Below are 24,118 nucleotides of genomic sequence, written 5' to 3' on the forward strand. Positions count from 1 at the left end.
GTATGATCAACTCCTGGTTGTAAAGGTTTAAAACTTTGGTATTACAACTTTGTGTTGGTTTATCTTTGTTTATTACAAAACAAACACATTTCTATTTAATGTATAACTTCCATGTCTTTTTTAAATAGACAGTACCATTAAGATCTCTTTAATCGTACATCACAGAATTTATTATACAGTTGTCCATCATCAGGTACCTACTAGTTTTCTAGGTAGGTACTTGGGTTCTGTTCATGGGGAGCTTACCGCACAGCCAGAGAGGGGCAGATGCTCATCGGGAAAACAGCAGTGAAGGACTAGACTATGATAATGCGGGGGCTGGGGTAGCCAGAGCGTGGGGGGAGGCTTTCTGAAGGACGTTACGCTGAGTTTGCGTGGAATTGCACTGGGACGCAGACCTAATTCCAGAGGCTTGCGTAAGGGAAACACTGAAATCGTCTTTCTTTTTGGAAGGTTGACAGGTGTGTCTAGGACACCGCTTCCCGCCCCCCACCCCTCCCCCGCTGCCAGCAGCCTTGCATAGAGTGTTTTTTCAGAAAAATAAGAAATGTGTTTTACCTTAGGGAAATTGCTGTACTTGGAGATGTCTTTTATTAGAGCTCAAATGGGCTAGTACGTTTCCCCCATTTGTGTTTTAAAACTTAATTACTGCCTCCCTTGCAGTTTTTAAGAAATCAGCCCTTGCACACGTTTGTGTTAACAATTTTCCTCTCTTTGCCGGTAGATATTAACCGCTTTGTACCTAAAACTAACTCCTGTAATCACAGAACGAGGCACTTTTCTGCAGACTGACCTGGTGGCAGTCTAGCCAGCTCTTCACCGCGGAAGCCTGCGTCCTCGGGCACGGAGGTGAAGCGGTGCCGCGGCCTCTCGCTCCTGACCAGAAGTGTTGCCACAGTTCCCGAGCCTGCGTGTGACGTGTTCCTGTTCTTCCTCTCAGGTTATCACCAACCTAGTGAAAATGTTGAAGTCCAGAGACGCGAGGAGAAATTTTTGTCCTCCCAATCACTGGCTGTCAGAGCAAGAAGATATTAAAGCAGATAAGGTGTTACTTTTAAATCTTTTAAATATTTTTCATTAAACGTACTTTTTCAGCTTTTATCTTTTGGGGGAGAAGAATAAATCCTTTAAAGTTGTTTAACTTATTATGTAACTAAATATTAACAGTAAACTTTTGTGTTACTAACTCTTAGTTCACCTAGTAGAACGTAGAGCAGTATCAGTATCATTGGCTTCCACGAGCATCCTGCATTTGTTGTTAATCCTAATTTGCTCTTAACCACAAAGTATATTGAAGCATAATGGGGTTTTGCGGGGTTGAAAAAAAATTTTTGCTTTTATTGTTACTTTCAGTATATATTTGGTACTTAAGAGACGGAACTTATTTCTGGTTTTCTGAAGGGACAGAGAAATTTGAATATTACTAAGATCTAGATCTGAAGTCGATTCAATAGAGTAATCTGTTTCAAACTAAATTAGGATAACATTAACAAAGGACATGAGATGTTTTCATTGTTGTTTGTCAGAGAAACTCATGACTGGATTCATCTCAGAAACTCGGGGCTGGGGGCAGAGGGTGGTGGGTACGGAGGACGCAAGATCACAGAGATGTTCAAGAAAACCGGGCTTGTTTTAGAAGCATCGCTTTGTCCACATGGAGTATCGTCTCTCTGAGTTAAGCGTGTGGCTTGAGCTCTGCCCACTGGCCAGGCTGAGATGCTGTGGCAGGTCCTGCAGCAGTGAAAGCCCCTGGGGCCCATGTCAGGGTTTCTGAACATTTCCCCCCGAAAAGAAAGGGTCCTCGGCACAGTGGTTCGCGGCAGGTCCAGGGAAGAAGTGCGCGAGACGGTGGCGTGTTCTTCCACCTGAGAGCGGGGGCCACGGGAGATTGTGTGAGGGCCGGGGGCCGTCTCGAGGGGCTCTAGCAGCCGGAGGCGGAGGCGAGCGCCAGCACGGTAGGTGCAGAGGACTAACCGTCAAGTGTGTTTGAATCTGTGAGTTCATAAGGATGCGAAAAAGAAGAACTTCATTAGCCATCTTTGTGGGATGCAGAGGAACCACCCTCGTCTTAAATGCTGGCAGGAAGAAGGAAGTAATCACACCTCTAGCCTGCCTTTCCTTTATGAACTGTTCGTGGGCTAACCATGGAGTCGATGCTGTGAGAGCCTCCTCGACGTGGAAGTGTTCCAGCTGACAGTACGTGAAGAAGGTGTCGGCCCCCCACTCAAGTACGGTGGAGACGTGGGCCGGAGGCCTGGGAGGCGAGGGTCTGTGCTGCTGCTGTGCTCCAGGGAGACTGTCAGCTGAGCCAAGCAGTGTGTCTGGTGCCTGCTGACAGCTGACTGCTGTTTTCCCACAAGTTCTCGCTCGCATCGCCGACCTGCGACCAGCGGTGCTGAGCGCGTGCCTCTCGAGCAGAGGACACCGTCCGCCTCCGAAGTGTTTCTGCCGGAAGCCAAGCCTGGCGAAACTTGCAGGTGTAACGACAGATGTATAGGAAGTGGAGGGGCTAGAAGTACATGCTGACACCATGATGCTGCGATTGGCAACATCCACACGATGGGGAAGATGACAGGACAGGCGCTTCTGTTTCCTCATCACAGTCGCAAGGGCAGAAACAAGGGCTGAAGGGCCTGACAGGTGAAAAGGAGGCAGGGACAGTATACGATACCAGCCTTATTTGGATGCTCATTCAGACGATTTTTTAAAAAACTATGAGAGTGAATATTTGGTGATAGTGAGAAATTAATTTTTTAAGGGTGACGTGGTTTTCTTTGTAAAGCATATTATGATGATTTACTGTGTCCAGATAGTACACATCGTTAAATAGAACAAGTAGAGATTTCCCTGGAATGTATTTAGAACAAATAATTACAGTGTAAAAGAGCAGCCAGCGCAGGAGAGAGGTTACGAAAAGGTCTCCTGAAAAGGACAGGAGATGGAAGAGAGGGATGTAACTAAATAAATGTGAAACACTGATGCAGCTCGAATGAGGCAAGGTAGAAGTGTGTGCTGGGACACGGGGAAGGGCTGACTAAGCAGGGTGTCTGGTCCCCACAGGTCACCCAGCTCTACGTCCCGGCGTCCAGAAGTGCGTGGTGGTTCCGCCGAATGGGGAGGATCGGCCCCCTGCGGTCCACCCTGGACGGTGAGTTCCCTGGGACCTCGCTCTTTTAACTCGAGTTTATTGAGGTCTCCTTCGCATACTGTTGAAGTTCGCTCTTTAGTCTACTGGTCTGTGATTCTTGACCATGATCAGCCAGGTAGAGGAGTTTCATCGTTCCGGAGAACACCTCATGCCTTGGTAGCCAGCTCCTTGTCCCGGCCCCTGGCAACCACAGGTTGGGTTTTTTGTCCCTGTATGTAGTTCAGCTTTTTCCAGAATGTCTTTAAATGGAACCATACAGAGTGTAGCCTTGTGAGTCTGGAAAGGAAGGTACACACAGTAACAAAGGTTTTAAACTGTGTTGCAGTAGGTCTGGAGTCCCCGCCACTGTCTGTGTCTGAGGAGAGACAGCTTGCCATCCTAACAGAGTTGCCCTTTGTGGTTCCGTTTGAGGAGCGAGTAAAGGTATGGAATTTGGTTTCTTTCCATGTGTTTCGTGGTTATTTGTATCATCTCAGAGTTAAAAAGTAACACCGGTGGAAAAAATCTAAAGTTGCCTAGTGCCTATCTGATTAAATAATTTATGTTTTTCTCATTAGATTGTTAATAGTTGACCATGATTTATGAAAGCATAATCCAATCAAATACCTCTTGAAAAAATGCTTTGCTTGTATTCACCAACTTACTTAGCAATTTCTAAAAACTACTACACTTCTCTACTTAGGTGATGGCTGCAAGAGGGTGTTTTTTAGGTCTGCCCACTCTTTTCACAGGATGAACATTTAAAGCTATTGACATTTCTTCATTAAAACACATAGACACTCACATATACACATGGTGTTGCATAATTCCCGAGTGCCCTCTACTGGATTTTTAGCATAAAAAAAATTACTTGAATTTTATCACTATAGAGATATTCCTACTAATATTAATGTACAGCTTTCCAAAGCTACTCTTCTTCCCTCCACCATCTGGAGTTTTATGAAAGGTTTCCAAAAGGAAATATTGAAAATATGCCATAGCATGGGATTTTTAAAATTTGTTGTAAAGTGGGGAAAAGGAACAATATTACAAATATATAAATACTGCACGTTTACTGATAAGGCATAAAATCAGTATCTGATACCTTGGCCTTTAAAATCTGTTTCAGAGTTTATGGAGATACAAAAGTTAAAGTTAAGATTTATTTACCAGTTTTTCCTTTTGGTTGCTTATGATTATAACGAAAAATCTGTTGTTTTCAAGTAACCTTATAATTTCCCCTCTGTTAGATCTTTCAAAGGTTGATTTATGCAGATAAGCAAGAAGTTCAAGGAGATGGTCCATTTCTGGATGGAATTAATGTCACAATAAGAAGAAATTATATTTATGAAGATGCTTATGACAAACTTTCCCCAGAAAATGGTATATATAATTCTCTCTGTATGTGTGCATATGGCAGGGGGGGCGCTGTGGGAGTACAGAAAAAGGTGATCATTAAACAATTAGTGTTGATTATCTTGTTCTGTAATGACTGTTCAAAACAAATGTAGTAGGTCAAATTTGGGGGATGTATATTATCAAATAATAATTCTAAGATTAACAAATAATTATTGCTACAGAAGCCTTTCAAATATTGATTTTTTTTTTTAAGGCAAAAAGCTCTTCTTTCCCCCAAGTGTCTGTCTCTAAAATTTAGTTGACAAAAAAGCTACGATTCTAAAAATGTCGTATATAACAGTCTATTTATGTAAACATCATAAATTGTAAGCCAAGTTAAATACACTAATATAAACATCATTGCAATCCAGATTTCTTTATCAAAGGTTAAGTGTGCTTCAGTGACACTGCTATTAGATAAAAGAGAATTATATTGTAACAATAATTTGGACAGCATTTAGAGGTCAGTGACACATTTTGTCTTATGTTAATCTTTGACACCCAGTGTTAAAAGTTTTAGTGTTATTAATATATATATTAATAATTTTAACTTCAGAATATGGTATCCATGATATTACATTAAATCAGTGTTATATCAATGCAGGTATTAAAAACGAAAGCCCTGGCAGGCTCCAGCTCACATCTTTGGGAGGTGCTGGCAGGTTGTCAGATACAGACAACCTTTTTGCCTTTTCTTCCAGTGGAGTAATTTCATTTTCTTCTAGGAAAGCAAAACCTCTCATTTTGAATACTTTTCTTTCTTCTTAGATAAAGAGCTAATTTTGTCATATTGTGGAACAGTGGAGGAACACTAATGTCACTTGTTCCCTTACTCTGTCCAGGTTTTGTGTGCAGAATTTTTGTCTTTCACCCAGCTTAGTTTTGTCGTTTAATCTGTGCCATTGCCCTCTGAGGTCAAGTATCACAGACTGAGACAGAGTTTTAACTCAAGTCTGACACAGGCTGTGAGCTCTCCCCTATACCAGGTTACTGTTGCCTAGGATGTTGTGTTTTCAAAACGTTTTGTATGAGTGGGGCAGAAATCAGGTATTCTGACACCTAGTCTAACGTATTTTTGGGGAAAAAAAAGTTCTCCCTCCTTTGGGATCTGCAGTCCTTCATAATGAATTACAGTAGCTGTGGTGTGTGTTACGTGTTACTGTGCTAGCAGTTTCTGTGTCTGTGTCTCCCGCTTGACGGAGGCCCTCACGGTCTAAGATGGGATCCTGAATCCTTGTTCAGCCCACCCAGCTAGCTAGTGCTCACTAGACGTTTGTTGAATTTGTGATTGAAAACAAGAAAGACAAGAGCTCTAACGGAGTCATCGGTTGGCAGACGGCTGGCAGAGTGTTCAGGGAAGAGCTGAGATGTGCTTGATGCTGGAGGGCTTCCTCAGATGCAGGGCGTGAGCCAGGACTTGGGGAGCCGTGCCTCCCAGGCTGGGTCACCGCGAAGGGCGTGGACGTTCACAGCCGACCCGGTTCTGCACTTGGTGGACTTGGGCTTCCTGCAGGTCCTGCTTCCTGCAGGCTAGTGTATGTCCGTGAGCTCTTCAGCCAGAATGAGAACGTGTGCTTAGCAGCGATTTTCAGTTAACTTTATTTCATGGAGATTAAGACATTACTGCTCAGTGATAATAAGCCCCACATTTCCTAATGAATCCTTAAGCTTAAAAATGATTTAAAGGTTAATCACACTCCAGCTCTCTAGTTGTGCAGGCTGATAATCTCGCTGAGCTTAAAGATTTTGGAAAAATCTTACAATATTTATGTTATAATGCCTTAAATCTTTACAAGTGTTCTCTCAGTCAGGCCTTCTTAATAAGAGTTTTTAAACCATATGTCAAAATTGTTTGGTATTTTGCTATGCAAATTGTAAAATTAAATATCATCTCAGAATGTTTAATTTACTTATGGAAAATTGGTTTGAAGTGCTTCGTTGACTGATCATTTACATATAATCAATTAATAGGATTATTCCATACATCATCTAGTCATTAAAGCAAATCCATTCTTTATGGGTTTTTATATCTCATATCATCTCAGAACAGTGTTCTAAAATGTGGGTTTCGCCCCATCTGGCAAGTGAACTGACCTGGTGGAGCTCAGAGAAGTTGAGTGACTTCTTTGTGCAGTAGGGAGCTAAGCAAGCAGAGTGACACGGGTCCTGGCGCGGTGATGCCACGCACGCTCTTTCCACCGTGCCACCACCCGGCAGCATTTTACCTGGGTGAGAGCGTGGGTTGGATGTTAATTTCTCCTTGTGGAGACTATGGAGAAGTGACCGTATTGGCTCTCAGGAGTGTTGTGAGGGTTATAGAGCTGGTACGTACGTCACAGTGAGCTCTTGGTGTCATCCATTGTCTGGGATGGGATTTGCTAGAGCTGGCTCTGAGCTGTTCTGGACTCCATTCCTGAGAGCCTCACTTGTGCTCTTGTGTGTTGGTTGGTTTGATTCTGTTTTGCTGAATGGGCAGGGTTTATTACATTGTTTTTCTGAAGAAGAAGTGATAATTGGGTAAAATCAAAGTACAGTTGACCCTTGAACAATGCAGGTTTGAACTGTGCGGGTCCACTTATGCAGATTTTTTTCAAGAAATATATTGCCAAACTTTTTGGAGATTTATAACAATTAGAAAAAACTTGCAGATAAACCGCGTAACCCTAGAAATACTGAAAAAATTAAGAAAAAGGTATGTCATGAGTGCATAAAATATACGTATTGATAGATATTAGTCTGTTTTATCATTTACTGTCAGAAGCATACACAGATACAAGAAGTTAAAGTTTATCAAAACTTACAGAAACACTTGTAGAAGGTGTGTGGCGCCCTTCACGGTTAGGAGAAATGTAAACAAACGTGCAGGTGCCTGTAGCGCACGCTGTCCTGCTTTAACGATCTCTTAGCCGCCTCTTGTTGCTCCTGCACTGAGTTCAGTGTGGTGTGGACCCCCTTGAGACAAGCGTGACCCTCATCACCTCCGCCTGAGCACGTCCCCTCCAGGAGACCGCGAATCCAGTAAAAAGTGATCGCTCGCGGTCCTCGTTATTTTCCCTTGTGTCTAGTGCAACCCTGTGAACTTAGCGAACACCAGGGGCCAACACACAGCGCTGCCACTGATGCTGGACCTGCTCCCAAGAAGCAGAGAAAAGTCACGACGTTACGAGAAAACGTTGGGCTGTTCGACGTGTACCTGCAGCTCTGGTTACTGCCGCTTCAAGACAAATGAATCCACCGTGAGGACCGTTGTAAAAAAAAAAAAAAAATAAGAAAAGGAAATTTGTGAAGCTGTGGCAGCAGCTACACCAGCAGGCACAAAAACCTTGTACTTTTTGTGACATACTTTTTTTATCTCATATTGAAAATGCGTGCAGGGTTGCTGTAAGAAAGGCATATCTGTAGACTCTTTATGATTTGAGAAAAAGTAAAAGTCTTTATATATGACAACTTTTTTTTCTTCTATGCATGTTTTATTAATTCTCTAAATGTTTAATTTCCAATGACATTGATGTCATTGAAAATTAGTAAGAAACTGTGATGTATTCTTTTCATAACATAATATTTTAAGTTTACATAGTTTATTTATACAAAAGCCAGATATGTTTTCAGTTAATTTACTTTTTCTAAAAAATTTTCAAACTCAGAAAATATATCCAAATGTTTTGTTAAAGGTTTGCATTTCCCTTAGATACTTTCAAATTTACTTTCTCTTACTGGTCGTAAAAAAAGAATAAACCGGGCTTCCCTGGTGGCGCAGCGGTTGAGAATCTGCCTGCCAACGCAGGGGACACGGGTTCAAGCCCTGGTGTGGGAAGATCCCACATGCCGCGGAGCAGCTGGGCCCGTGCGCCACAACTACTGAGCCTGCGCATCTGGAGCCTGTGCTCCACAACAGGAGAGGCCGCGATAGTGAGAGGCCCGCGCACCGCGATGAAGAGTGGCCCCCGCTTGCCACTACTAGAGAAAGCCCTCGCACAGAAACGAAGACCCAACACAGCCAAAAATAAATAAATAAATAAATTAAAAAAAAAAAAGATCTTCATTAAAAAAAATAAATAAATAAGCCATCTAATAACCATGTTGTTTGTTCAAAATAGCGTGTTATACTGCTACTTCGTATCTTATATGACAACTTAAAGCAAAAGGAAGGTGAAGGATCAAGAGCTGAAGAATTTAATGCCAGCAAAGGATGTTTTGATAATTTTAGGAAGAAGTGTGGCTCTAAAATTGTCAAGATAACAGCAGAAGCAGCATCTGCCCACCAACAGGCAGCAGACGAGCTCCCAGACGCTGTTAAGAAAATCGTTGAGGAGAAGTGACATCTGCCTCAATAGGTTTTTAATGCAGGCAAAAGTGCCCTATTCTGGGGAAAAACTGCCACAAAGGACATTTTTTAGTAAGGAAGAGAAGTGAGCACAGCATTTAAGCAGGAAGGGACAGGAGTGCAGTTGGGTGTATGGTCAGGACTGCCCTCATCTGTAAAGCTGCTCACCCCCAGCCTCTAGGGGAGAGATAAACACCAGCTGTCTGTCTTTTGGTTGGACAACAAGAAGGCCTGGGCAGTGAGAGCCCTTTTTCTGGATTGGTTCCATCGATGCCTTGTCCTTGACGTCAGGAAGCACCTTGTTGGTAAGGGATGGCCTTTACAGTTCTTTTGGTATTGGCAATGCCCTTAGCCACCCAGAAACCCATGAGTTCAACACCGAAGGCGTAGAAGTGGTCTGCTGGCTCACAGAACACATCTCTAATTCAGCCTCTAGATCAGGGGGCCATAGGAACCTTTCAGGCTTATTACACATGGTGCTCCGTGGAAAGGCTTGTCAACGCAATGTCAGAGAACCCAGCAGAGAGAACATTGTGAGAGTCTGGGAGGATCCTACCACTGATGATGCCATAGCTGTTAACAGAAAGAGCCCTGAAAGCCACCAAGCCAGAAACAGTACAGTCCTGCCTGGGGAAAAGTGTCCAGATGCTGTGCATGACTCCACAGGATTTACGTCAGAGCCAATCAAGGAGATCATGAAAGAGATTGTAAACATGGTAAAAAAAGGTGGGGTGAAGGCTTTCGGAATACGGGTCTTGGAGAAAAAAGGCAAGAGCTAGTAGACCCCAGGTGAGAGGAGCTGACGGAAGACGAATGGGTGGAGATGAGAGCCTCTGAACCACAGCCAATGACAAGGACAAGATGCAGAAGAGCACCTGGCAGCAAGCTGACGGCAGGCCACCTGGCAGGAGGGTTCTGATTGTCCTACCTTGCTCCTGGCTTTTACACCTTGGACCCTTCTGTGATATGGGCACTGAAACTAAAGCAAACAGTGGAAGAAGGACCACTTCACAGTGAGTAGTCAGCACGCCGCACAGCGAGCACCTCAGCTGTTGTGTATGTGAGCGTCTTCCTGGGAAAGTCCAAGAACTGTGTGGGACGTTTCTGTGTCATCACCATCGTCACCCAGGTGTTCGTCGTGCAGACAGACCATCGTGTGCAGGACTTGTATTGAAGTGGACAGCCTGTGCTTACGTAGGTGCAAAGTGAGTGATACTAACTCTAAAATTAATAACGTGTTAGCTTTCTTACTCTCAAAACGTTGCTTTCAAAGTTACGTTACTGTGCAGTGTGCCTCCCTCTCTCTTGTAATTGGAGAAACTGCTTATCAGCTTATCATCACAGGTAAGTGATTTTTAAAAACATGTAACAATGTTACCAATACTGTATTATGAATATGACTGTAATGGTATATGCCATAAAGATTCTATAAGGATTCATTCCTCAGTGTATAGGCTAGGCTACCGTAAACAATCATATTCTTGATGCTTTTGTTATCAGTGCATGAATCGTTATACCTGTAAACAAGTAAGAATTTCCTTTTCACATTATCGTTTCATTTTTGATGTCTAGTGTTAGTAATGTGTATAACATCTACAGTGTTTTGTATCGTATAAGACAGTGTTGATGTAGGTATTGACAGCCAGGCGATTCATCTTGAAAGCAGATGATGTAAACTTGACATGTCAATAAATACAGTACAGTACCGTGAGTGTATTTTCTCTTCCTTCTGATTTTCTTAATAACATTTTCCTTTTCCTAGCTTACTTTATCGTAAGAGTAGAGTATATAATACGTATACCATACAAAATATGTGTTAATCGACGGTTTATGTTGTCGGTAAGGCTTCTGGTCAACGGTGGGCTATTAGTAGTTAAGTTTTGGGGGAGTCAAAAGTTACACGTGGATTTTCAACTGTGTGTGGGCCCCTAAGCTCTGAATTCTTCAAGGGTCAACTGTAATATATGACTTAGGTCCCCCCGCCCCAACCTTACTGTATAAGTAGGTACTTTTAATTTGCCTTTTGAATCAAGTAGTGGCAAGATACCTAGAAGACTAGATTTGATTCTAAAAATATTGTGCTGTTGTATGTTGCTGTTTACAGAAATGAGCTGCAGGGAACCACAGAATCTCAGTTCTAGCCACAATTGAGGAGGTGACGTCTGTGAGTGGCTGTGGGGCCTCTGAGATACAAAGACCCGCCCCCCGCCCCCCACCACAGCCTCGAAGATTAGTGCTGCGGTTAACGGGCGGGCCTTGGCTGAGCATTTACCACTTACAAAATGTTTACACTTCGAATTTTTCAAAAACCTGCTGCTGCTAACGGTTGACATTCAGTTTGAGAAATACTGTGCGTGACAAATAAAAGCTTACAGTTTATCCTGAAAACTGAGTATTGAGAGGATATATGTAAAGGTCGCAAAGAGCCAACTGTATTTTTGTGTTGCATCCACGGTTATCTGCCTAGAATTCTTTCTGCATTTTACCTAGGCCTTGAGAGTGAACATATTTGGTAATTGTATTGATCAAAATAGATGCAGATAACATTGTTTGTGGAATTTAATCATCAGTGAAAAGCATGTTCTTCATTTAAGTGTAGTTAACTTTTAAAAATAAAAGAATGTGTTTTAGTAGAAAAGAACCTGTGCTTTGTAGGTAATAGACATGTTTTAAAATTACAGCACGACCCTTTACCATATTAGCTGTGTGTCCTTGGGTAAATCATTCAACCTTCCCTGTCCTTGGGTTTCTCACACGAGAATGGGGACATTCTTAACCCAGAGGTTGTTAAAGGGTTGGAAGTGATTAACGTGTGTGAAATTCCTGGCGCGAGTTCTGCCGGCTCTCGGGGTAGACGTCAGCGGTGGTTATTCCCTCACAAGCACGAGCGCAAGAGGGCGCTGCTGCCGCCTCTGGTTGGGTTTGTTTACCCCTGAGGGAGGTGTGGGCACTGCACTGCCCTAGAGGAGAGCTCGCCGGGCGCAGCTTTTGTCCCTGTGGCAGGATGGGTGGGCGGCCCTCTCCTGTGCAGGCGCCGTGGGCCTCAGTCCACACGTTAAACTGTCGGCCCTGTTTGAAGTGTAGTATAGAATATTCACACCCCAGGTCCCGTGACCTCAGTACTGACACTCGCACATCACAGTGCTGGGGTTCAGCCGAACCAACATTCTGCTAAACCCCTTCCCGGGGTGTTTTCTAGAGCTCACCTGTCCCCTGAGATGCTTTGGGTCAGATACGTGTGGGCGACTGCAGGCTGCCGGAAAGACAGCTGCAGCGCGGACGCGGGTGCAGCTCTGCGACCTGGGTTCCGTTTCCCTCCACCTGCGGCTCTTGACGTGCAGAGCACCTGAAGGACGTTGGTGGGCAACGATGAAGGACGTGTCAGTGACTTTGTCAGACCTGTTCCCTGATTAAGCCTGGGAGTCCCTGGCTTTGACTTGTGGTAGAATCACGTCTGCTGGCCCGTATTTGGGGCCTGTGTCGGAGGCTATTGTATTCATTGCAAGTGAGTCCGGGGCCTGGCGTCCCTGCTTTTGCAGTGCTGTCCTTATGAGGACCTGTGTGGAAATGCCCCTCACATGTCAGGCAGACTTAAGCAACTTAAAAATTGCATATTGTGGCACATTATGTAACCAAAAATTTCCCCCATTTTTCAGCCAAACATCGTTTTAACTGATGTAGATTCTGGTGTTCTGACTCTCGTGTCCTTTGCCTCTTTCAGAAGGTCTTTGTAATGTTAACTTCATTGACATCTGCTTTGTTCATTTATCTTTTTGCCTTTCTTGGTAATAGTTTTCTGTTCTAGTATTATCCTTAGGTCCTCCATTCCATTCCCCTCCTCCTGGTATTTGAGTTTGTTACATCCTTTAGCATACGTGGGATAACTGTATTTTCTGCTAAACACACCTCCCCCCGCCTCACTCCATTCTTGATCTGTCAGTATCAGTGCAAAGGAATGTCTCTCTTCTTCCCATTGTAGGCTCTGAGGGAAATACTGGTCAGTCTGTCTCATGGTCTCTTTTTAATGTTGATTTTTTTTTTTTAAGTCTTGCATTAAAATATTTTTAATATTCTTGCTCCCCTTACCTAATTTCCTATAATACCAGCTTATTTTATTGCTTTTTAAAAAAATATTTTCTCCTTGCCCCATCCCGCCTCTTTTAACAGAGCCTGATTTGAAAAAGCGGATCCGTGTGCACTTACTCAATGCACATGGCCTGGACGAAGCTGGCATTGACGGTGGTGGTATTTTCAGAGAGTTTCTAAATGAACTACTGAAGTCGGGGTTTAACCCCAACCAGGGCTTCTTTAAGACCACTAACGAAGGGCTGCTGTACCCCAACCCAGCTGCCCAGATGCTTGTGGGGGAGTCCTTTGCCAGACATTACTACTTCCTGGGCAGGATGCTTGGAAAGGTAAAGTAAACTTTATGTCAAAACGGATCTTAGACCACGGGGTGTGGAAATTCGGTGCTTCTGTGTGGTTACCGTCTGTTTCATTGAAGATCTTTATTCAGGATTGTTAAGTAATTTTGATGAACCCCTGAATCGTGTTTTCTTACATAATAACTGCTTTATAGCATTATACATTTCATACACTGTTAACGTACATTAAAAAATTATTGATATAGTGTAGAAAACATGGGAAGCATGATATAAAATTCTGTCTATACAGATAAAATTCTGTTTATCTGCTAGCATAGGTATGAGTATTGTAAATATTTTGTCTTTTCACAGTTGCTCTTGTTGATAATCAGTGTTAAAAGTGATTCTTTTAAGGTTCTATAAAATTTTCAAAGTGCTGTGAGATGGAATGCCATAGTTATTCAGTGTAGTTTAAGTGTTATATATGTTGTATGCAGATTCTTGAAAATTGGCCACTTAAGGATGTTACGGTAATGCTGTAGTAACCAGAATGTTACACCTGATGGTATACACCATCTATACAAACGCACCTTACCCTTTATTGTAAATGAAAGGAAAATTTAGTTATATAACGTAGTGGAAACTCCCTAGTTAATGGTGAAACTTTCAAAGCACACCTTCCCATTAAGGTCAGGAACAGGACGAAGGTACCCACTGAGGCCAGTTCCACTTATTGTTGAAGTAGAGCAGTGCTGGCCTTAGTCTGTTCAGGCTGCTGTAACAAGATCCCACAGACTGGGTGGCTTACAGACAACAGAAATTGACTTCTCACAGTTCTGGAGCCTGGCGTCTGAGATCAGGGCGCCACGTGGTTTTATCTGGTGGAGGCCCCCTTCCTGGTTCAGGGCTGATGCCTGCTCCCTGGGTCTTCACATGGCGGAAGGGGGGCGAGGGAGCTCCGTGGGGCTTCTTTGCAAGGGCTCTGATCCCATTCACACAGGCTCCACCCTCGTGCCCTAAGCACCAGGGGCCCCGCCTCCTGACGCCGTCACAGTGTGTGTGGGGTTTGGGGGAAACGCAGACGTTCAGACCGTGGCATAGCTTGTGGGCTGCCATAGGTGGGGCGCAGGAGGTGGGGCGCCAGTTACGTTGGGAGGGGCTCTTCCCCACAGCTCGGGTCCAGTCCCCCAAGAAAGGGATTCTCCTTTCTTTTCTTTTTAATTGATTACTAGCATTTTACGTTAGGGAAACGTTTACATACAAGGTTATTTTGTTTGCTTCTTTGCATTTAAATAGTGTTGATGATTACTAATCCTAACAGGATGTGGCTGGCAAGTGTCCCACTAAAATCAGTGATTGAAACTTACGCCCAGCTGCTGCAAGTGGGGCGGAAAAATCATCTGGTTATTCCCAGAGGAAATTGAAAATGAATGATTCTTGGTTTTTGAATGAATGAATGAATTCATTCCACCAGTCGTAACTTACAGAGCATGGTGCGTTTGGGGAAGTGTGCAAGGATTCCCCGGTACTCAGACTAACTACCAAGTACTCACGGTCATGACAGACAAAAAGTTTTACCCCAGGTCCACCGTCTGAGTCAGCGGCCCATTGCAGCGTCTGGCGGGTGGAGGTGGGACGACCGTGCGGGTGCTGTGGTCCAGCCTCGGGCCTCCTGGCCGGCCCGCCTCGTCAGAGTGAGGAGACGTCTTCTGCCCCCTTCCTGGCTCCCAGCACCCACTTCTGCCAGGCACCGGGGCCCAGTTCAGAAGATCCCCTCCTCAAGTTAGTTCCCGTTTCTCTTCGTACTGGGATGTTTCTTGCAGTGTAGAAGAAAGAGGTAACTTCTCCCGCTTCTGTGAAGTATCGTGCATGGTGCACACACCGTGGCCACTGACTGCTGAGGTTGATAATAAGTGAAGTTCATGCTTTATGTTGCCCAAGAACCTGGGTGTGTTGTTATACAGATAGGTAAACATTGTTCATGGTATTTTGGGGAAATTTGTTAGGGTTTTTGGATCGTTTAGGAATGCATTTTTATTTCCACTGTTTGAAATAGTAGAATAGGAACGCCTGATATTTAATATTTACTATCCAACACATTTTTAGAGACGGGCTAGATTATAACACAAGGATTGTAATCAGTACGGCTTCTGAAAGTCAAGGGAGTGACCAGAGGTGACAATCTGAAACTAAGGGCAGCAAACTACAGCCCCTGAGCAAGTCTACCCACCTATTTTACTGTTTGTTTGTTTTCTTTTTTTTAAAAAAAAGGCTTTACTGGAATGTCACTTCCATATTGTCTGTGGCTGCTTTCCCCGGGGGCAGAGCTGAGCGGTGCTGAAGTATGTGCTGCTGGGCCCTTCCCAGGACACGTTTGCCAGCCCTGCTGTGGAACCCGCCGGCAGCCAGACCATAAAGGGCCGGTGTGTCCCATGATGAAAAGTTGGCTCTTCATCCTGTGGGTCGTGCAGAATCACTGTGTTCAGCAAATGGCTGAGGTGACAGACTTAGTGCATTTTTAGGGAGACCCTGTGGAACCCATGCGGATAATGGCTTTCAGAGACGAGGACAGCGATCCGGTCCTGAGTGACGGTGCCCTGATTACCTAGCGTCATGCTGTGAGGTCAGGTCAGCTGAGGACTGAAATGTGACCTCTGCATTTATCAGCAAGTTTTTGTTTTCTGGGTGCTTTTTTCTTGTAACGTTTTATTGAGATAGAATTCTCAAACCATGCAATTCACCCATCTAAAAAGTACAATTCAGCGGTTTCGGTGCATTCACAGATTTGTACGACCGTCACTACAGATTTAGAACATTTTCATCACCTGTATCCATTAACAGTCACTTCTCCCTTCCCACCCCCAAGACCGAGGCAAACACTAATCTACTTTTTGTTTCTTATTCTACTATTAATTAATCTATTAAGGTACCGTTTGTCTCTTATTTGTGTCCTTATTCTGCACATTTCCTATAAATTGAATCATAAAATATGTGGCCTTTTGTGATTGGCTTCTGTCACTTAGCATGTTTTCAAGGATCACTCAAGTTGTGCCATGTGTCAGTACTTCATTCCTTTTATTGCCAATTAATATTCTGTTGTAGGATAACCACATTTATGTAACCATCCCTCGGCTGGTGGACATGAGGGTAGTCGTTCGTGATGTTTTTTTAGTGGGGTGGCCTGATAGAAATGAGTTTGCTTCGGGGTGAGGTAAAGGAAATGGAAGGTTTACAGATGGAAAGAGTGTCGGTCGCCTTTTCGGCCGACTTGGCTCCCAAGGGAAGGAGAGAGAGAAGAGCTCTAGAGAAAGAACAAGTTCCAGAGAAGAATGGGTGGATGGTTTGGTTGGTGTTCAAAGATAGGGTAGCAATCTTCGGTGAAGTGTCCATGGATAAAGAACCAGACCGGGGGGCGGCCTGGGATCCTGGGAGAGACACAGGAAAGAACCGATGAGCAGGTGTGACCCAGAGCTGCAACCTCTGCAGGAACTTGCTGCGATGGCGCACATGTTGTCCGGCTGCCCTGGGGCTGGTGCAGGGAATCTCCTTGTGATGTCGTCGTTCTCATCAGCTTGGGTGTCAGCAGCCGCTGTGGCTCGTGGCTGCGGCATTGAGCAGCCCTGGGGCCGGTGGAGGGCCAGGGGCCATCTCTGCTAGACGAGGCGAGAGGGGACGGCCGCTGGTGAACGCCCGGCTGACGCAGGGCTGCACTGTGGTGTCTGGAGAGACTGCAGAGTGAGCACATGGGGAGGAGGGCCCGAGGAGGTGGGGTCTCAGTAGGGAAGAAAGTGTACCGAGGAGGAGGGGCGAGCAATGTGCTGAAGGCAGCTGGGAGGTGAGGAAGGTGGGGCTACGAGGGGCGCAGCTCTGCTCAGGGCGGTGACACTGAGCCAGTGGCAGGCTGAGTGCAAGCCACACTCGGAGCTCTGCGTCCAGGGGTGATTACTCAGCAGCTTTACCGTCTTTGAATAAGTAATTAAGAAACTAATGTTGCTACGTAATTATTTTCTATAAAAATTAATCAGAACTATAATCATTTTCAACTTTACAATTAAATTCCTTTATTTGTAGTTCTGTTCTCTGTGGTACGTATTATACTAAACAGACCTTCCCTTGAAGCTTAGTGTATGGAGTTGCCCATTTGAGAAGCAGCTTAATTAAAAATTGATGCCTGCACAGCAGATGATGCTCTTGTGACTTATTCTGAAGTAACACTTTTTTTGAAGTACGATTCACATTCCATAAAACTCAGCCTTTTAAAGAGTACAGTTCAGTGGTTTTTAGTGTATTCACTGAGTTGTGCAGCCATCTGCACTATAATTTCAGAACAGATCCTGAAAAAGGGAACCCCACGTTCATCAGCAGTTGTTCCGCGTTCTGCTCCAGGCCCATCAGCCCTGGGCCCCCACCAACCTACTTCCTGTCTCTGTGATCTGCGTGTTCTGGACATTTCTTATAAAGGGAATCACACAATATGGGGCCTTTTGTGACTGATCTCTTTGCCTCAGCGTAATGTTTTCAAGGTTCCTCCATGTTGTAGCATATATCAGTACTTCATTCCTTCTTTGTCTGAATAATGTTCCATCCTGTGAATAGGTACCGCCGCTTATCAGTTCATCATGTGATGGATTGTTGGGTTGTTTCCACTATTGGCTGTTATGAGTAATGCTGCTGTGGACATTCGTGGACAGCACATTTTCATTTCTCTTACCAAGAAACACATACCTAGGAGTGGAAGTTTTGGGTCATATGGTGACTATATCAAAGTGTCCGCATCCTTTTACAATCCCACCAGCAATGTATGCGAGTTCCGTTTTCTCCACATCCTTGCCAACACTTACTATTGTCTGTCTTTTTTGTAACAACCGTCCCGGTGGGTGTGAAGTGGTGTGTCATTATGGTTTTGATTTGCATTTTCCTGATGATTAATGATGTTGAACATCTTTTCGTGTGCTTCTTGTCTTCTGTGGAGAAATGTCTATTCAGGTCCATTGCCCATTTCTTAAATTGAGTTGTTTGCCTTTTATTAAGTCCTTTATATATTCTAGTTTCAAGTCCCTTATCAGGTGTGTGGTCTGCGAACATTATCTCCTTTTCTTTGGGTTGTCTTTCATTTTCTTGGTGTTCTCCTTAGAAGCACAAAAGTTTTTAATTTTGTTTTTCTTTTGTTGCCTTATCTAAGAAACCATTGCCTAATCCAGGGTCACAAAAATATATACCTGAATGTCCTTCTAAGAGTTTTGTAGTTTTAGCTCTTACATTTATGTCTTTGATTCTTTTTTTTTTTTTTTAACATCTTTATTAGAGTATAATTGCTTTACAATGGTGTGTTAGTTTCTGCTTCATAACAAAGTGAGTCAGTTATACATATACACATGTTCCCATATGTCTTCCCTCTTGCGTCTCCCTCCCTCCCACCCTCCCTGTCCCACCCCTCTAGGTGGTCACAAAGCACCGAGCTGATCTCCCTCTGCTATGCGGCTGCTTCCCACTAGCTATCTGTTTTACGTTTGGTAGTGTACATATGTCCATGCCACTCTCTCTGATTCATTTTGAGTTTATTTCTGTAGATGGTGTGAGTTAGGAGGTTCCTCTGTATTCTTTTGTGTATGGATGTCCAGCTGTCCCAGCACCATTTGTTGAACAGACTGTCCTGGCACTCTTGTTGAGAGTCAGTTGACCACAAATGTAAGGGTTTATTTCTGAACTCTTGATGCTATTTCATTGATCTCTATGTCTAGCCTTATGCCAGTGTGACACTGTTTTGATTACTGTAGCTCTGTAGTAAGTTTTGTGTTGTGTGTGTGTGTGTTTGTTAATGACAAATGGTAATGGAACCCCAGGCCTAACAAAGCAGAGGGGTAGTGAGAATCGGTATGTCCTGGATGTAAAAATCATGCTCCTTTATTTGTATCTCTTTGAGATGCATCATTATAGGCCCAGTTATTATTTATTTGTTCAGATTCCAAATGTTGCTATTTTAATAATACAGATTTTAAGTGTTCAACTTGACCTCACCATTTTAACAGTATGTTTTCTTCAGGCTCCCCTTATTTCAGTGACAAATTTCAGGCATTGACCTGATGTTAGATTCCTTAGCATAAAGTTCAAACAGATCATTTTCTCACCTTAATTCATTTTAAGGCATAATGTATCTCTCCCAACTGGAGCCGTGTGCTGTCCTTGGTGTCAGTTCTCAGGGAGATAGTATCTCTCCCTGTCAGTGGTCCCTTTCGACTCAGTCTCAGCTCCCTCCCAGGGATGTGAGTTTCATAACTCATTGCACGAAAATCTTTGAAAGGATGTGCTATCGTTCTTTCTGTGAAGATGAGCCTTTATTTTGATAGCCTAACCTGACACACTCCCTAGATTCAGTGGTTCTTATACAGTGCAGTGACAGACAACAGAGTAATTTTATTTGCATAAATGAAATCTTATTACGGTTCTATATTATTTTTCCTTCCTGAATGTATGAATTGTCCAATCTTGATTAACGTAGAGGCAGGATAAGTACTAGGTGATCCTGGCTCGCGAAAGCTTTCTGGCTCACTGGTAGCTCTGTGCGTCCCTGGTCAGTGACGCGCTGCTCGCATCAAGAATTGTCCTGACGACACAGTCTTGGAAAGTGCTGTAGATTCAGAGGGGATAACAGATCGCTCTTACTGCTGTACTCTGGAATATGTTACCTCTTTATTTTCTTTTTTTTAATTCTATTTATTTTCTTTTTGGCTGCATTGGGTCTCTGTTGCTGCACGCAGGCTTTTCTCTAGTTGCGGCTAGCAGGGGCTACTCTTTGTTGCGGTGCGCAGGCTTCTCATTGTGGTGGCTTCTCTTGTTGCAGAGCACGGGCTCTAGGCACGTGGGCTTCAGTAGTTGTGGCACACAGGCTTCAGTAGTTGTGGCTCGCGGGCTCTAGAGCGCAGGCTCAGTAGTTGTGGCGCATGGGCTTAGTTGCTCCGCGGCATGTGGGATCTTCCCGGACCAGGGCTCGAACCCGTGTCCCCTGCGTTGACAGGTGGATGAATAACCACTGTGCCACCAGGGAAGCCCTGGAATATGTTACCTCTTTAAACCAGATTTCCAGGGAGAAAAGTTTGGCATCTAAACCTTTCTCCTAAAAATGAAGTTTGTGTAAATTCTGTCTCAAAGCTCTTTAAAATAATGAAGTTTAGACAAAACCAGTAACAAAACTATAGTTATTTGAGGATGGTACTTAATTTAGTTCCTCACTTTAAGGATTTTACTCATATAATTTTCTGCATGGAAATTCCTAAGGGAGCAGTAATTTCTAAAACATATCTGATCACAAATGGTTAAACTTTGTACCAACATGTTAAAAATTGTCCAGATCTAAGTGAGTGTAATAGTATAGCACTAATAGTGTGGTATCTGAACATTAAATCTTTAAGAGAAGAAAATTGTATATTGATTGATTATGATATTTATTGGGTCATAATGTATTTAAATTTTCTTTAATGCATATGTTAGTGATTGTTTACTGTGATGAAGTGCAAAGAGGTCTTCAAGAGCGCTCCTACGTAGGAAGAATTACCTCATGTCACTGGTCACTTCTCCATTAAAAGTTCCATTAGCGGATGATTCCTACTTTGGTGTGGGTTGTGATTGCATTTTATCGCCTGTAAATCAGGCTCTAGACAGGGAATAAATAAACAGCTCAAGGATGTGGTAATGTCATCTTGAACTTTTTTTTTTTTTTAACAGTTAGAAGCACCTACGTCCATTTAAGCCGATTAAGTTCAGAATATTTATTGAAGGAAATCTTTCATCATATTTGAATTCTATTTGGAACTAGCTCTTTTTTTCTTGCTTCAGAATATTGATTTAATTGAAACAGAATGCCTGTAAATCAAATTATTTGGTAATATCTTGATCATATATTTCAAATTTTTAATTAGCAGATGGTGAAACTTCAGCATAGTTTATAATTTTGTATTGAGTAGAATTCAGCACTTATTGTATCGTAGAGTATAATATTGGCAGTTAACAGTTTATCCTGAGACTTTTGAGAGCTGGGAGAATTTATTTTTCTGTTCATTAGAGTCCTTTTATAAAATGCTCACAGAATTTGCAGAGGCTTTAAAACTGTTGATTGAGGTGAATAGTAGTAATTTAAGTTACTTTGGTCCTTAAATGGCAAAGCTTCTCTTTTATAACATCTTGTTTTGAACTCTCAGACTCATTAAGGGTCAGTGTAGGTGAGCTTCCTCATCTGATTGTCATCAGACTAAGCGCTCTGAGCTCTAAAGTTAATATTATCTTTCCCTTAGATTTTCTTAAACATAACATTCAGTAAATAGTTGAGCTTTCTGTGCTTATTTAGCACAGGTCTTCCAAACAATGTTAAGACTTTTTTTACTTTGATATCAGCAAATTTCAGCAGCAAGCTTTCTCTGAATCTCCCAGTTAACCACAGTGGACGATTCATCATGAGTTTGCTCTTGGTGACCTTCAACTTCTTTTGGAAACAGAAAAATCAAAGATCATAATTTATAAATATGTACAATTTATAATTTACGAATGATTATTTTATTTGAACCCTATCCCTTCTGAGAATTGTACCTGCTTTTATAGCATTCTAATCACAATTTGTATTCTTTTCCATTAAAAACAAAGCACTCCCAAATCTGGAGATGATTCTTCTTGCTAGTTAAGGTCATCGTTTTCTATATAAGTTTATTTCTTCAAAATTAAACATGAAATTAAAATAGTTTACTGTACAGTAAAAATGGCAGGTGTATTCCAGAATTCAGTTGATTCCAGTACCAAAAATATTATTGTAGTTTTAGCCATTCTGAGATACTCACCAAAATTCTCTCTGCTCCCACATAAAGTAGATCTTGCTTACTATTGAGATATCCCTTCTCATATTTTTTAAGCACTCCCAAACACTAGTTTAACATGGGTCAGTATTAACACTGGGGCCATTTTCCTTTTCCTAAGCCGTGTTAGATTCTCACCGGGAAAATTAGGAACACAGACCCTTGCTGGTGCTGCGTAAAGTGTATTGCATGTCTTTCCCTGCCTTTATTTGTGCAATAAGGGCAATAATTATCTAAAAATAAAATCGGCCCATTTAAATCCTTCTAAACACTTAAAATGAGTAAATTTCCTTTATGAAAAGGTAGCCAAGTGAAGATGTATATTGCTACTCTTGTTTCTAGAATTGGGATAACTTTGTTTGGGAGATAGCAGTAGGTTGTTGCTCTCCTCCGTGAGTGAGACAGACCAGGCTGGGAGTCCTGGTTCCAGCAGCGGGGATCTGAGCAGAGGAATGATAGCATACGAGTTATGTTTTAACAGGCCTCCTGGCCTCTGCTGTTAGAAGTAGCCCAGGGCTTCCCTGGTGGCGCGGGGGTTAAGAATCCACCTGCCATTGCAGGGGACACGGGTTCAAGCCCTGGTTCAGGACGATCCCACATGCCGCGGAGCAACTAAGTCCGTGCGCCACAACTACTGAGCCCACACGCCACAACTACTGAAGCCGCGCGCCTAGAGCCCGTGCTCTGCAACAAGAGACGCCACCTCAATGAGAAGCCCGCGCACTGCGACGAAGAGTAGCCCCCGCTCGCCGCAACTAGAGAAAGCCCGCGCGCAGCAACAAAGACCCAACACAGCCAAAAATAAATAAGTAAATAAATAAATAAAAAGAAGTAGCCCAAGTGGCAGCAGGAACCCAAGGACTGGGTGATGTCACCCAGGAGTGGGTGTGGCTACAGAAAAGGCCTTTCCAAGATTTAGAGTTCAGGGAGTGAAGGAGAATTTAGCAACACACGTTCAGAAGAAGCAGCTAGAAAGGTCAGGAGAAAACCAGGAAAGTGTTCTTTTGGAAGGGTTTATCTGGAAGCCAAATGAAGACTGTTTGAAGGGAGAGAGAATGACAGATCGGGTCAGATGCTACCCGTAGGTCAGATAGATAAGGACTGAGAGGTGACCATTTCTGTCAGCAGTGTGGGCAAGCAGCTTTCCTGGAGTGGTAGAGGCCAAAGCCTCCGCACACGGGTCGAGAAAATGGAAGCGGTGTCTTCCAGAAGTACCTACCTTATGGTGTCCTGGAGCCTGTATCCCTACAGAAATAGTGCGTATATTTGGCAAAACACACGAGCTGGAGTGTTTCTAGCAGCGCGATACTGCACAGCCCAAACTGCAACCCGCAGGGGCCCGGGGGCCTGCCGGCCGCGCTCGGAAGGTCGCAGAGGTCGAGGGGTGTCTCGCGGGGATGGGTGGCAGCCGGGCCACCAGGGTCGCCGGCCAGGCGGGTGCCTGCGTGCTGTTGCCCTGGGGGGGCGCTTTCCACTGGGGGGGCTGGGCTGCAGCCTGTCCCACGGCTGGGGAGGGGCTGGGGAGGGGGGCCAGCGGGCAGCGACCCCCAGTCTTCTAAGGGGTGGCTGCCGGAGGGAGACGTGAGCAGTGGCTTCAAGGGACAGGGGCTGGTGAGCCGTGTCTCTGGAAAGGAGGCAGAGCTGCTGCCCTGGCGGCGGGGAGGGAGGGAGGGAGGGTCGGCACTTTGGAGCAAGGCTGAGCTGGCAGGGCTCGTGGGCGGCAGTGCACAGCCTGGTGCCCAGACGGGCGCGTCCCCGCTCGGGACGCCTAGGGACTCTTGAGAGATGGGAAGCAGACCCTTGACTGCCCGGGGCTGGGGGTGTGCAATGTTCAAAAACCAATCGTGGTGATGGTTGCGCAACTCTGTGAATATCAGAACCACTGGATTGTTCGCTTTAAATGGGTGAATTGTCCGGTACGTGAATTATATCTCAACACAGCTGTTACCAAAAGTAGTGCTGTAATATGGTAGTTTGGGTAGAGCCTTAAGTGTCAGAGGGGTTAGGGGAGGGGGAGGTCAGTGTGAGGTGGCTTCGTGGGTGGGGCATGTCACAGACATCGTCA

General features: G+C 44.0%; 1 protein-coding gene across 4 annotated transcripts in view; it reads left to right on the forward strand.

The window, feature by feature from the left end:
• UBE3C (ubiquitin protein ligase E3C) overlaps nt 1-24,118 on the forward strand; it is a 118,053-nt gene that overhangs the window by 64,787 nt on the left and 29,148 nt on the right. For 3 of the 4 annotated variants that reach the window (XM_068549769.1, XM_068549771.1, XM_068549773.1), the window contains 5 exons: nt 941-1,045; nt 3,061-3,148; nt 3,474-3,571; nt 4,378-4,510; nt 13,017-13,264. In XM_068549769.1, the coding sequence (XP_068405870.1) occupies nt 941-1,045; nt 3,061-3,148; nt 3,474-3,571; nt 4,378-4,510; nt 13,017-13,264 (672 nt within the window). The remainder of the gene's footprint in view (nt 1-940; nt 1,046-3,060; nt 3,149-3,473; nt 3,572-4,377; nt 4,511-13,016; nt 13,265-24,118) is intronic. The other variant, XM_068549770.1, reaches the window with a different exon arrangement.

The sequence above is a fragment of the Eschrichtius robustus genome, chromosome 8 (genome assembly GCF_028021215.1).
Source record: "Eschrichtius robustus isolate mEscRob2 chromosome 8, mEscRob2.pri, whole genome shotgun sequence".
Lineage (NCBI taxonomy): Eukaryota > Metazoa > Chordata > Mammalia > Artiodactyla > Eschrichtiidae > Eschrichtius > Eschrichtius robustus.